The sequence below is a fragment of the Echinococcus granulosus genome (assembly GCF_000524195.1).
Source record: "Echinococcus granulosus chromosome Unknown EG_S00088, whole genome shotgun sequence".
NCBI lineage: Eukaryota > Metazoa > Platyhelminthes > Cestoda > Cyclophyllidea > Taeniidae > Echinococcus > Echinococcus granulosus.
The window spans coordinates 335,937-351,247 of record NW_020170468.1 but is presented as its reverse complement, the minus strand read 5'-3'; the positions used below and the strand labels follow the sequence as shown (position 1 = coordinate 351,247).

Sequence of the window (15,311 nt, the reverse complement as noted above, 5' to 3'; positions counted from 1 at the left end):
AACATACTTCAAATAAATAAAAATAATGTATTTAAATGTTTTATCACGGCGACAATGTCCTTATCCCATCGAAAATCGCTTGACTTAGCAAATGAAACTTTACGATATTCGAGCACTAGTATTTATTACTAACTATACAATTTAATTAAATTATAATATGTCACCTCATTCCAAATCCCCTTGTTATAACCCATTGCTGCCTTTGATTTGTATATTTTCTCTTAATTTCCAATCATCCCAACTATTACTATGACGAAGCAATTTTTGAGAAGTAAACTCGGTATGCACTGTTAAAATAGCTTAAATTGGGTTCATTACATTTAATTTTATGTTTTGTGAATTAGGCTTAATTGGTGGTGTAGTGATGAAGCAACTAGACACAAAAAAGGATTTCTTTGCACAAGAACTTCCATAAAAATTAGAGTGCCATTTTAAACCTCTGCGCCTATCCTTAAAGGCTGAGTTGAATGGAATCAATGGTATCTTCCGTGTATATTTTTACCTTCAATTGCGCGGGAGGTTTAAAAATGACACCGAGGGTAGACAAACTCATCAAAGACGCGCAACAGCCATGAAAAGCATTTAATCGATGAGTTTGTTTGGTTCACTAAGAGGTGTCTTCCTATCTTCCAAGCAGTACAACTTCCTTCTACTTAAGTTTGAAAGACGCTTTAGCGATAGCTTCCACCAAGTTTTTAATAATGAGGTGTTTTAAATGCAATAGAAGTCGACACCTAAAAACATGACGGCAGTTTCCAAATGGCTGAACTCAAAATGCTAACCCATTGTGAAAAGCGATTGTAGTGTACGATAATTGCGTGCTTATTCAAAATCATAGATTGCCTTTCACAGGCCCAGAAAAACAAAATGTGTATAATTTTTGTTACGCTGTGCACCCGACAAATTTTTTTGCTTTGCAGTAAAAGCAGGTACTAATTCCCCATTACTTTATCACATATATTAGCATAACAAAAAACGCCTTTAAAGTGTCACAAATTAGGTTGATTATGCAAAGCGTTTGTAGAAATGTCCTTGAAACGCTTTTAAATGAATTTATTTAAAGGCCAGAAGGTGTGTTTGCTAGCAGGGTTGGCTTTATGCTGAAATTAAAAGTCTTGATAAATAACACAGAGGTATCATTTGTCCGGAAAAATATACCTCATTGTATTGTCTAAGGGAGAACATGCTTACTAGATCAATAAATGTTCCAGGTCCTCTAAAAAAATGTTAATTGCTCCAATTTTTCCAAGTAAATAAAATTGTTGTCCTTAAGCAACAATTATGATTGCAGGATCACCGGGCACGATCAGGTTTTAGCTAATGTATATTCCTCCAAAGTGAGGATAAAGAGAGTTTGAAATCTTTCCGAAAATTATAACGTTACCTCAGGACACATAAGTTAATATCGAGTAAAAAGCACGTCATATAATAACTACGAGGCGGGATTTTGATGGAGTGCGTGTGTGTCAACCTTCCATCAAAAATTGAACATTAACAAAACAAGGTCCCATCGCTTTCTTGTTTATAGTCTACGTCCATATATGAGGCGTGGAGAGTGGTGATCATGGCATTCAGGTAGCCAATAATTCCTATCTACAAAAAACTATACACAGCAATAAACAAATGCTTACAGTACGAGAGATTAACGAAAAACTGACAAAAAACCGTATGCATGAGTGGCTGTGCCGCCAACTCCAGCATCTATTTGTAAAATTCTGTTTTCCGTATTGAATCATATGCTACACAAAACAATAAGAGTAAAGTTAAAGCTCCATTAAATAACCCTATTGGCCTCTGTTATTTTACATAGGCAGAAAGTAGGTGTCTTTTCCAACTATCTTCCCAATGTTTTCATATGCATTGCTCTCAAGGCTTTGTTAAGATTTTTATCATAGCACAATTGCTCCGGACTAAAATCGCTCAGAAATGCTAACAACACAAAAACTACTAATAAAATAATAGTATTTGCGGGTTTCGCTGAATAAAAGCATTTCAAATTTTTCGGAATAAAAACACAATGCACTTTATTTGGAATGAATGCCTTTACACCAAGAACACGTGAAATTTTTCCGTATAACTAGAGTGCGCAATCACGATAATTTTCATACTTTAGGGCGATGACAACTATTCAAAGTTGATTTTTTAGTATAAACAGGGCTCCTAAAATGTGCACCAATGTATATGTCAATGTTACTGTAAAATAAAATCTGCAGTCTCCCTACTGATGTAGAAAGCCTTGTCGAAGTGCCAAAAATTCCTGAATGTGCTCTACCTGATTAGGCAATCAATAAAGGAAATAGGTGGGAATACTGTGGTTTTACCTCACAGATTGGAATGGAACTTTTAAAGGATGTATGCAAATTCTTTAATACTTTAAAATTGTGAACTAGACAGAATTAATCTGATGTTATATAGGCCCCGAGTCCTTCCTGAAAATATAAGGAAAGAAAATGTTTTACGCATCCTTTTTACCAGGCACCTTTTGGTCAAAATGTCTACCCTTGTTATATGTATGAATAATTGAACGAAGGAGATTCCTTCAGCAACCAGAAGGTACTTCCACAGTCCTCATTTTATAGGCAGGAATATCTCCTCTTTATTTGAGTAAGCTTGAGAATGCAGTGAAATATTTTAAAAAGAGTCAAAATCCAAGTGACTGACTGGGTAAAATTTTAAGCATCATAATTCGCTGACTCCCTTTTGCTTTGTGCAACCTTGGCTTCTGCCCATTAGAAGTCTACTAGGTTCATATCTAATCTTCAAAAGTTTTTTTTCAAAAGACCGAAGTAATAAGAACCTTATGCCTAAATCTCCTGGATATTTTTGCAAATTACTTTCGATGCGCCATTTTCACCACAAAATTTTGCTCCCTTGACGCCTTCATTGAGCGCCAAAGCATTGCGCATCCTTGCGTATTGTTCCATTTTATTGTACAATTATTTAAATCTATTGGCTACCTACAATGCTACCTATTCGACTTCTTGACTTTTTTCACGGTTACAAGATCAGGTTGATCCTTATATGAAACATTTTCAGTTTTATTTTGAAGGCAAATTTAGACGATTCGGTGTCAAATCAAACCTTTAGCATTCCAGGGGTTTGATTTGACAGCTGAAACTTGAATACGTAATGTTCTTATTGATGCATTCGAACTGTAGAGTGATGTTTAGCATGACTAAGCATGTCGTAATTCCATTAGGATAGAGTTTCTGAGTGTGCCCGCTTTCAAGAAGTGATTAAGTGCAATGTACTTTTCGAAATAATGAAATACATCTTAGTCATAATTGTTCTGTTTTACTAATATTTAGCATAGGAACACATTTAAAAAAATCAGGCTTGGTCAAGTAGTTGGGGTTCTTTCAAGTGTAACAAAATAAAAGTTAATAGTGCATGAGCTGGCTTTATGTTCTTCCATTTCCTGCTAATGTGGTTGCATTGTATCGAATCATGTAATATTGGTATTATGAAGCTCAAATGCTCACAGCGGGATAATTTGTTATTTTAATATGCATGAATGACTTTTGGATCAAAAGGCTGTATCTTTTAAGTGAAAGCTTTGAAAAGTATTCTAGAACAACCCGCTACTACGATTGTTACCTATATGGACATACGCGGATTTCCGTCATCATTTTCACAGTAAAGAAAAATTATGAGTCTTGAATAAGCTTATTAGCATTCTCCTTTTCTATTTTAATTTAGATAGTAGCATTAATTTCCGTAACCTTCATTCTTCTATCAACAATTGGATTGTCGCTGAATTCACTAGCAATGACTCAAGAATTCCAAAACTACACAGTGGCGGCACCTATTATCACAAACAGGACATGCTGCTTAAAAGAACATCAGCATAGCATCCTTGAGGCTAATGGGAACACCCAATACCATTTGGACAATCTGGAGCTGGTCTGTATTATCTGGTTCACTATTGAATATCTTGTTCGATTCATTGTGGCCCCCTACAAATACCGCTTCTTAAAAAGTCCTATGAACATAATAGACATGATTGCCATTCTTCCCTACTACGTTTCAAAAGCTTTGGACTCCCTCACTGCCATCAGCAAGGTTGTTCAAGTCTTTCGACTGCTGCGCGTCCTCAGAGTTCTCAAACTGGCACGACATTCTATTGGCTTGCAGGCACTAGGATATACCGTTCGTAGATCCTACAAAGAACTTGGCCTCCTGATGATGTTCGTAGCCATGGGTGTTCTCATATTCTCTAGTCTTGCCTACTTTGCCGAGAAAGACGAACGGGAGACCAAGTTTGAAAGCATTCCAGCCACATTTTGGTGGGCAATAATCACCATGACAACAGTTGGATATGGCGATATGAGTCCAACAACCACATGGGGCAAAGTAATTGGTTCCGGTTGTGCTCTTTGTGGAGTGCTTGTGCTCGCCATGCCGATTCCCATAATTGTGAACAACTTTGCCGAATTCTACAAGGACCAGATGCGGCGAGAGAAGGCGGTTCGTCGACAGGAGGAAATGCAACGGGCTCGACAATGCGGAAGTTTAGGTTCGGACAGTCTAGAAATGGAACGAAGTTTAATGGAAGATGGTGCATCGAGAAATATGGGCGAAAACACGATGAGGAACTATAAAACCGCCGTATTTCACGGCGGTTCGGAAAAACGACACAGAGAATGCCATGTCGACATGGAACGGACCTTGAGTGAACCGTTGGATCTTGGAGGTTCATTCAACCATCCTGTAATGAAAAGTCTTACCTCCTCCTTTGATGACTTAAACATTCGAAAGCATTTTTTGGACGTTGCAGTACAGGTTCACAGTTATACAGAACCTAGCGCACCAACTTAGGATGGTTAGTTCGACACATTAGCCAATTTAAAAAACCGGCAAATGCTACAGAGCACTCAGTGCCATTTTATTGCCTTTTTAGTACCTATTCGTGGATCACAACATCAGTCAAATCTATTTTTGATAGAGTCAAACAACCATCAGAGTCCAGTGAATTCGCACTGAGGCTGAGTACTTATGCATCTGTGGTATGCGGTGAAGGTGATTAAAGTTTGTTTTGGTCTGCAAAGTGAATACATCTAGTCATTTCCTTATGATGCTGCATTTATTAACAAAGAATTATTTTGCGCATACGTATTTTTTCGAGGGCTTCCACATATCCGCGCAAAGTATGAGCTTCCGTTTATTCTGTTAACAAAGTATGCGCTAGAGACCAGCAAATGTGCGGCAAGAAGCTAGTGAGTCTAAATTTGACGTCCGCCACGTCCCACCAAATAAGAGGTTTTATTTATAACGCATTTAAGCGCTACTTTGTGATCATTATCAGCATTGATTTAAAAACAAAATGTTAGTTTTTTTCCTAGCCACGCAGCAGCGCTTTATTCGCACTATCAAGTAAGCGTTTTGAAATAATATGAAGGCCCGATTTCCTTATTTAGTGTACCAAGGCAATTCAAACAAATAAAAGTATACGAGTCCGATCTAAAATCAATACAAATTTCCGGTTCAACAATATTTGAGTGGATCATAGCTGCATCTGAAGTAGAAACTAATTATCTATTAAAGTTTTTATAAAAGTGCGTGTGGTTAAATGAAATTCATTCATTTGCTTATTCTCAAGAACGTCTATTTCTGGGAGTAACTAATTTTTTGTTGAATTGTGCGTTAACAAAATACCCAGGTAAATTTTGCGATTCGCGGTTTTCTAAATAAATAAGAGTTGCTGGCCACTCCCGAACTTGAAAAATCTATCTTAAATAATGCTGCAAATCATCAGGTTTCAGTGTGACTACAAAAGAGTAATAGCTAAACTTATTTGATTTAATCCGACTAATTTTAGGTAGGAAGATGATAATATGCCTCACCTATACATGAAACTTCTCATAGAAGTTTTGAGTAAGTCCGGTTTTAACATAAAATAATAAGTACTTGTAAATCTGCTTAATTTTGGAGAGTGTTTGAGCAACCGAAAATATATAAATTTAAGCAAATACTGGCATAAAAATCATGAAGTCATTTCACTTAAGTTTATTTGTAAATCAAGCACTTACACGCATTGTACATACATTTGCAAATACGCTCCATTTCCATGTTTATGTGAGCAATTTACTTTAAGCTTGAATGAACACTGCGAATCTCTCATTAAGTCACTGATCTGGCCACCATTGTTGCCTACATAACATGTACTTGTTTCAGTGATCTGTAACATGAGTAGCGATGATTGTCAAGCAAAATTTAGAACCCTTCTTTTCAATAAAATCGTTACTTAAATAGCTAACCTTTAACAACCCTTGATTCGGCGGTTTCGGTATAATAAGTATTACAAAAAGGCACACCTCGCCCACCAAAGCAAAGGCAAGTACACAAGAAAAGGTTGTGAAAATTTAAAGTTTTTTCAATAGCTTAGAGACTTTTATTCGGACCTACTTCCATAGCAGCTACAAAGCGCCATCTTAAACGAGTTTTTCAACAAAAGCTGAAATTTTTTGACTGTCGAAATGTAAGCTGAGAACAGAATTTGTCAAAATCTGTGCTTCTCATTTACTTTTGCATTAAAAGTGACTACTAAAACATGTAAAAATAGGCAAACAACCGAAATGTTTTTAAAATGTCAAAATGTCATAATACAGCTACATTACCGACGCCATGAATGATTAGCAGCTGTTGATAAAAAGTCATATAGATATTGACACCGCAACAGTTTGACAAATTGCTAGACATTTTGTGCGAAAAATACTTCAGGCATATGGTAAAGAGCATCCACGCCCTGAATTCTGGCTCTTAACAAAGATAAGAATAGTAGCGTTCCGGGCGGCTGTTTCAAAAGTGACCAACTTTCAGTGCCTATATAATAGATCCACTTGATTCCATGAAATTGGTCGCCGAATTTGAATGCAGCGGTGTACAACCAATCGTAAATTTGAATGTTTAAGCAATTCCTTCATTTATCTGAAATGTTAGTGCATTGCAGTTTGCAAATCAGTTTTTTAGTCTAGAAAGACAAATGTGGCCATTTATAGCAGAATCGCAGTCTGAAAGATTTGTAGAATTAGGCAATAAAGGTTATGCTTCATTTTAAAAGAGTCTGGCAAGCTATTTAAAAATAAGGCGGAAGCAAGGCTTAAATCGCCATTTGCCCTCACCAAACACATTTTTGCAATATTTTCTTAAATTGTGACATTCAATTTATGCTAATATTTAACGTACAAAAAGTATAGCCAAGAAAAGTTATCACAACAAAGCGTACTTGTAATGCATTGGTTGTTTAACTCTCGGTTTTGTTAAAAGGCCACTTTGGGTTTCCGCCATTGTACCTTCGTCGGGTGGTCTGGATTCCGCGCCAAGCCGGCGGCTCCAAGCCCTTCTGGGGACCGAATATATACATATTTAAGCCAAATATTGTGCCTTTTTTGTCTTCAGGGCGGTATTAGGGTACTACAAACTCGATTGATAAACCAGAAAATGATTTAAATAGTTTAAAATCCAAAGGAAAATTGCAAACCTAGATTTCTTTTTGTGCGTTTAACTTCGTTCATGTCGCGTAATGTTCGCCTAGTTGTTTAAAATCAGGTGTTCCGTTAAGGCACTTAATTTCTGGCATGCTTTCCTTTTGTCTCGTGGGAGTGTTTTCCACTGTTATTAATAGTGTATGGCACATTTTTCATGTAGATTATAAACTGCTTTATGGAATTTGGGAAGCACTTTCATCAGTTTTGGAGGTCTGAATGGGAATTGCCTAAGTGTTTTGAAGACCATAGTTCGCTAGTCATACTGTAAAAGAGAGGTTTAAGTGCTATTCAGTAAGGGTTGCGCAATTTCATATTGCCTTACATAGTAGCCATGTTTATAATCTCTTCTACCTTAATTTGGTCTAGCGTAGCATTTGGTGAAAAGGATTAAGCCAGCTTTTGAAAAACAAATGAGATATATTCTAGCAGACCAATTTGCAGGAACTAGATTTTAGGCACCGTTCCATGCAATTTGAATTTAACTCTTGAAGCATTACACTTTGCGTACACTTTGGATTGTCGTTAGAATTGTCCTATCTGCACTAAATGCTTTACACCACTAGCGCAAGCTTCTGATATGATGCATGCAGAAATGAAAGCGAACAATAGCTTTTATGCCGAATTCGCAAAAGTCATAGCTAATTTACACGTTGAAATAGGTTGAACTTTTTGTATTACCAAAACCACTAATTTTTTATTGTGAAACTTTGTACTGCAAAATTTATCAGGGTTCTTCTATTCTCGAATAAAAAATGCTTATTACTTATGCATCTTTTTCGTCTATTTGTCAGCAAAATCACTTAATGGTTTGTAATGCGAGATTTGGATAAGCCGAATTCCCACACGAAACGGTTTTGTTGCGGATTCTTGGTGTGTATGAACATGTAGTAGAAGTCGTCTTTGTCTGTTCTCGACTGCTTTTCATTGCCCCTTTTTCATTGTTGTGATGAGACCGTTCTCTCAAAAATTTGAGAGGACATATTGAACTCAATGTTCTTCCCGGTGATCTTTATTTTATTTGGTCTAACCTTTTGAATCGACGTGGTGAATCAATTGGTCAGTTTCTTGCGACTTAAGCTTTTATTTATCGGTTTTAACGTTACAGTGGATCATTAAGTATTCGTGCATCACCGATGTCGGGTAAAGCGCTGGCATGCTTTACCCTCCCCCCCCATGCTCAAAATGTGTTTATTGAAGGCGAATACGATATGGCAATCTTATTTAAGTGGAGGCACGATAAAATTCACTGATGGTTTGTCCGGAATCGTCGCTATTTTGCCTATCAGTCTCTTTTGGGGGGTGGTTTCGATGTTGCTGATGTATATTGTGTTCCGGTGCTTTTTGCGTACGTTCTTTGTGTCTAGGAAGATTGTGTATTCGGTCGATGGCGGTATGCAAGTTTCTAATCGTGAGGCACTTTTGCACAGCGGATCTTCCCTATCTCCTCTCCTTCTAGTTAATATTGATACTTACTAATTTCATTAAGCCATACAGCACCTAATCCTAACGTCCCGAATCTCAATACTCTGCATAGGTAATGTACTGGTTTTGACTACTTCACACATCTGTCAACAATAAATTTAATGTGTTACTTTATCTTGACCTTCTTTTGCATGCAACATAGACCACCTTGACTGATAATTGGAGATTTATGACTAATGAGCTGATAAAAGTGGGGAAGCACTGCTAATATTTGTGCTGTGAATGCGCACCTATTATTCTTGAAAACCATATATCTCATTTTACACCATAAAGAGACGTTGTCTACATGCAGGCAGATTCCACTCTGATTCCGCACTTGGAGACGATCAGGTGATCAAAATCAATATTCATTAAGCGGCAGTCTACGCGTCTCGGTACTAACAGCAAGTTCCAATTTTTATATGCAGTTCCTTGACAATCTTTGGCACCTTGTTCTCTTGGGTCTCTGTGTCGCTGGTACCCTGATTCTTCTCTCAGTGGACAGAATCGAGAAGAGCGGTATCTTTGGCAGCAAACTCGAGGTTGTCGATGAGGTTTTTAACGGTGGACGACGCTGGATCACTCGTAACGTTATTACCGTCGCCCTAGCGACGTCGTGTACATTGTCACCGAGCATCATCTCCGAGGCTATTTACCTCTGCAGTGTTAATTCGCTTTGTTTATTCGCCGCAAGGACAGCTAGCTTGCTGCTATGCGTTTGGCTGTGGCACAAAATTGCCCAGCTGGGCCTGGGTAGCATGACTGCTTTTATGGCCTTTCGTTTTAACAATAAGTTAGCCCTATTCCTATACCACATCAATTCTATCTTTGGATTTATCTACATCCTACTCATCTACAACGGAACTCTACTTTATAGTCAGCTGGAGTATTTTAAGCTGAATGTAGATGGATTCCTACTGTTCATCGGCTTCATGCTGTTATGCAGCTTTGGTGGGATGCGTATCGTCCTACCGTTGTGCTCTATTCTCAGTGTAATGGAAATCTGCGGAGGCATCATGCTCCTGGCAAGGATTGAAGGATTCAACAAGACCATGAAAGAGGCGGGCCGCAACCACTGCAGCAGTCACAACCCCCTTCACCTACTGGGCACAGTCTTCCCCCTCCTCCTGACAGCACAGCCACTATACCAACTCTACTACCACATCGGTCCCCAGTGGAGGGCAACGACAGCTATAACCATAGGATACTGCGTTTTTATCCTAAAGTTCCTCCTCGCCTTCTTTGCTGCACAACCCATTAGGATACACGGAAGGAACCTAAGTATACCAATTGGTCGAGACTTCCATACAACCTTCTTCGGTACCACAGAACAGCACAACCTAAAGCGCCAGTTGGAAGGTATCCTTCATGGTGGGGATCTAAGCGACTATGCAATCCGAGTCAGTGTTCTCAGTAAATTGGACGGCTTTACGCTCAACTGTCTTGTCTATGGTCCCATGGCCGCTTTCTACAGTCTCCGACTTTGCCAAATTGTAGGTGAACTGAGCGAAAAATTTATCTCACACCTCCAGATAACGTCGGTAAAACTGACCGGAGGTGAGATGCAGCATATCTATTGTTCTCTCTATAGCCTCATAGCCTGTTTCGTGTTTGTGAGCCTGCTTAGCGCAGATAGAAATATCCTAATGCCTGAATACCGCCATGTCTCTCTGTATGTCCCTCATATTACGAACTTCTTCATGCTCAGCGTCACGACGATGATTGTGTTCGGCGCAGTGGCGCCTCTTGTGCGACTCGTCCACATTCTCTCTGCATGGGGCCTGACTACCCTCCTTACCGCCGTGCCAATGTGCACAATCCTCTGGAGTGGTTACAGTGCGACCATCAGTGAGGCAGTGGTTGATTGGGAGATGCCCATCGACGACATCTGGCTATGCCTCGGTGTGTGGACTAACTTTGGGTGTTTCCTGATCAACATCCTCCTTGTTGTACTACTAGTGTGCCATTTCAAGGAAAGGGGGACATCGATTTCCGAAGAAAACATTCATCAGGCCCAACGCACCAACCGGGTTTCTCCAGGCCACTCACGAGCAGATCACTTACCCGCAGAAATTCGGTCTTGAGTCGGAGTCAAAGAGCCTAACGTTGACAATAATATACATAGCGTCCTCGATGAAAAAGAAATAAAACAACAACGACGGACATTCGGGCCAGTGTGGATAAAGGGCATACTAACCATCGCGTGCTAATTTGTCGCACAGAAGCAAATTTCCAAAATAAACTGACAATCACAAATGTGCGGAACAAATGTATGAAACACTAAGGAACGTTATTTAATTAAACCAAAAAGTGGTTTCAGATTCTAAGCTTCCGAAAATCGAAAATCAAACTAGCTTTAAAATGCTTTTATCATTAGTATACTTTTTCGGCAAAGGTTCAAAACATGGTAATATACAGAAACGAAAAACCACTCAACGTCGAGAACCACGAGCTTTTGGCGACCTGGATCTGCGGTGACCTCCAGAACGGGACCGAGACCTTCTGCGTCTAGAACTTCCACCGTAACGACGTTTACTGCGATTGTAGAGTTTGCGACATAGTTCACGGGATATGGGCTTCAAATGCATAAAGTTGCAGAAACCACCACGCGTGCATTCCCTAACCACAAGATAAAACATAGCAACCAGCGAAAATAGACAACTCATGCTACAAAAGCGTGATGGGTTGTAAAGATCGTGTAAAAGTCATGAATTCGACTATTTAAACATACCACAATTTGCTGAATAATCATTTGACAAACAAAAAACAGCCCGCGTAACAGTAGGCAACAGCTGAATTAACGCAGTGAAAGCTAGTATCCAGAATAAATTTAGCCGGTCATCAGAAATGACTAGAATCATTCTAATAAGACCAGTAAAACAACCACAGCCATCACGAGAGGGAAATGGGGGGGGGGGGTGAAAGAGGCATCCGACGCACCCCAGCTCGTATTGTCGGCAACAAGCCTCGCGAAAATCAGTGACGGGAGAAAGTTCCGCGTGAACAGGTCTTCCACCAAACCAACGTTGGTTTAACATTTTAACCGCCTTTTCAGCGTCTTCTTCTCTACGAAACTTATAAAATTTGTGCTAATTTACGGTAGCCAACCTTAATATATACATTGCCGACCAGATGATCGCCCAGATTATCACAAACATTCATTTCTTCAATCTCACCGTACTTTGATTCGCATTCAACAAAAACCTCCTCAAAGAATTCATCGAAGATTTCCTGAGCTTGAACTTCAGTCATGTTTGCAACATTCTAGGAATGCACTCAAAAGACGGAGAAAACTTGCCTGATTGGCATTGTTATGCGGAGCGATATATAGGTTTTGAAGCAATATCGTCTAAACACACTCAAAGAAAGAAGAACCATCTACCTGGCTGAATGTAGGCTTATTGTGCAGCCTCGAGCATTGTTCTCCATGTCGACATGCGCCGATCTTGAAATAAAAGGAGCAATTAACTCTGGAAATCATGCAACATGACTAAAAATTACTTGTCCTTCTCAGTTCCGAAAATTGATGCTAGGTACTCAGCCATCACCAGACATGTAAGCGACCGCACGTACCGCACTAGGGTGGCCTAGTAAAACAAATACATTAGTAGCATCAAAGAAGGAGATTGAAGTAAGTATTCTGCTTCTTAAAAAATAATAATTTTTTATTTAATTTTGTTGATTTAAAAGCTGTTACTTTTTGCAACCACACTGCATGAGCCTACTAATGTAATTAGGTAAGTTGCTATTTCAGTGAAATTTTAGAAAAGTATTTCCCTTTATTGCAATGAATTTTCAGTAAGCAACAGTGGCAGAGTAACAAGTGCAATCCTTTAAAATACAAGTAGTTATAAACCAGTGAATTAATTAATGAGTAAATGGTCCATTCTTGCAAAGTACTGAGATGCAGTAGCTAATCTCTAAGTTGATTAAACCTACATTAATGGTGCATGCCAAGAGATTTTTTGCATGATATCATTGAGTTTTTTATGTCTTCAAACAAGGAAAACTTTGTTATATTCCACATAATTTATTTAATGAAAAATTGCATGTAACGCAAAAATGCTTTAGTGGAATCATTTCAGACGGGCCACCATTTGCTTGACCTGTTCGATGTGTGGGCCAACGACAGAATCAACCATTTCTCCGTTTTTAAACGCCATGAATGTGGGCATAGCGACGATCGAATAATCAGATGGAGCGTCCTACGGGCAACAAAATCATAAATGCATTTGCTATAGTGTAAATCGTCTTAAAATAACAGGGCTAAAATGGAATTGTACTTATAAAGAGCAGTAAAAAGCTGGAAAATTTTGGTCTAAAAATGTTATTATTTTTAATTGGTGCTTTAACAGCGAAAATTGTGATGTGTTTATCAATAGTTTGCTAGGACCTGGTCATCAAAATGATTTCCTAGTTGCCCGCGATTCAAAAATTTTCAGCCCATTGCTTTAATCAATTGATTTTGGAATAATTTCAGTTAGCCTGTAGTATTACGGTCATATCTTCCCCCAACTTTAAATAATTTTGAATTTCCTGAGTTTCATTAACCTCATAAACATCGATGTCAAGCTTCGCGAACTTGACACTGGTTTCATGTTCGGCGAGTTTCTCGTAGGCGACTTTCACGGATTTGCAAGGACCACACCAGGTTGCGAAGAAGTCGACGATCACCAGGCACTTGTGGCTCATTTCCTTTAGGCTTTCCATATCATTCTACGACCAAGGGAGATCACAGTTTACAAAAAAATTGACATTAATAGGTAAACGTGCACCATACTTTAATAGAATGGCATAGAATAGGATTTAGTACAATTTAAATCGCAGCAATGATAAGAGCATATTGCTGCCACGTACATAGGCGTGAATGCGATATTATGGAATATATAACATCAAAGATTCCCTTGTTTAATTGAGCAACCTTATAACACGCGAATTTTGCGAATAATGCTTACTCTAGTAAGTAAGTAATAATTAAGTTACTGCAGTAAAAACAACAGAATGAAATAAATATATATCGGGAATTCTCTTCATAGTCTGACAGGAATTAATCTCATTAGCTAAACATAAATTTTCCAGTCGAATAGCGCGTCGTATGTAATAATCTAGACCGCCATACAATCCGGAATACCCCTCTTTTTTATTCACACTGATGCTTCGGTAGAATTCTGTCGCAGGATTGGAGATTTCAAAGTATTTGTCAAATTTTGGCTAAAAAAATAACGGTCTTAAAAGGTGTTAATAGAAATTTGCTTGTAACCGCTTTGTGTACTCATTCAGTTACTTCAGAACTGTAGCGTTGTCTGCACTTTGAGTGGCTAAATATTTTCCACATTTACTTTTCTGCCATGAAAATATTGCATTTACTGCCATCTTTTTAATCTGTTTAAGGGAAAATCGTAGTAAACGCCAGTAATCCAGCGAATTCGAATGCAAGAACAGTGTAGTGGAGAGGATTATTGTGATTTGGTCGATAAGTACGGCAAAACAAAGTGTCATGATTACATTTTACAATTTAATAGCGTCGTTATTGCGTAAAGGGCAATACCTTCGGTATTTTTGGGTGAAACACTAAAATACATTGAATTCCTTGCATTGCTTAGAATGAGTAGATCACAAGTAAGGTTAGTCTATGAGTTGCATCACTGAAGAGCCCATGACAGTTACAGCCAAATTTTGAATAACATTGCAAATAGTGATAAACCTAATGGGAAAGCAATTTTCAACAAATAACATATTTAAAATATCAAATTCTCCACTTGGCAGCATTTAAATCCTGCTTACCTCATCGTTTATTACCGTGATCAGAGGTGGTACCTCAGCATCCTTCGCTTCCATCTCGTTTCCACTGCAGCTTCAAATGAAGATGCATCTAATTCGACCTAATCCCTTAATACATAACGTCAACGCCCCTGCAACTAAAACATTGGACGAGTAATTAGACCTGCCTTGGAAATGAAATGGGTGATTAAATGTCGGACTAATGCTTCGGTTACTTTATCTTAAGGTGTGGTGAAGTTAAGCCCCCGTGTATTTTCAACTGCCTGCTTAAATGGAAATTGTGACTTCGCCCTGGGCATTAGGAGTGGTCGCGGGAGTGTCTACCCAGTAACTTTACTTTACTGTTTGTAAATCCATTAAAAGCTAGTCTTATCAATTAAGAAGTGAATGAAACAGTTGGACTTTCCGTGATGTAAACACACGTATCTTGAGGCGTGAGAAATGAATTTTTCGTTCTATTAAAAACTATAGAAGAGCCTAAGGGTAGAAATTCCTTCAAAAGTCTGGTTAGTTATATCAAAGCATATACACGACCTTTTTTACTGAGCTAAAATACAAATAAAAAACGTTCTATTACTTCGA

General features: G+C 38.5%; 3 protein-coding genes across 3 annotated transcripts; 2 read left to right on the top strand and 1 right to left on the bottom strand. All coding sequences in view use genetic code 11, as the record gives it.

Moving 5' to 3' along the window:
• Nucleotides 1-9,370: 9,370 nt before the first annotated feature.
• On the top strand, nucleotides 9,371-11,032 carry EGR_07859 (hypothetical protein; the record flags this gene model as incomplete). The annotated part of the gene is made up of 1 exon (XM_024497108.1): nucleotides 9,371-11,032. One exon carries the CDS (start codon nucleotides 9,371-9,373, stop codon nucleotides 11,030-11,032), a length of 1,662 nt encoding a protein of 553 aa, XP_024348519.1.
• A 348-nt stretch (nucleotides 11,033-11,380) lies between these two features.
• EGR_07858 (Splicing factor U2AF subunit) lies at nucleotides 11,381-12,493 on the bottom strand (the record flags this gene model as incomplete). The annotated part of the gene is made up of 6 exons (XM_024497107.1): nucleotides 11,381-11,567; nucleotides 11,889-12,022; nucleotides 12,057-12,212; nucleotides 12,243-12,297; nucleotides 12,331-12,393; nucleotides 12,450-12,493. The coding sequence occupies 6 exons, from the start codon at nucleotides 12,491-12,493 to the stop codon at nucleotides 11,381-11,383; spliced, it is 639 nt and encodes a 212-aa protein (XP_024348518.1).
• A 405-nt stretch (nucleotides 12,494-12,898) lies between these two features.
• EGR_07857 (hypothetical protein) lies at nucleotides 12,899-13,403 on the top strand (the record flags this gene model as incomplete). Its single annotated transcript, XM_024497106.1, has 2 exons — nucleotides 12,899-12,999; nucleotides 13,304-13,403. 2 exons carry the CDS (start codon nucleotides 12,899-12,901, stop codon nucleotides 13,401-13,403), a joined length of 201 nt encoding a protein of 66 aa, XP_024348517.1.
• Between the last annotated feature and the right edge of the window lie 1,908 nt (nucleotides 13,404-15,311).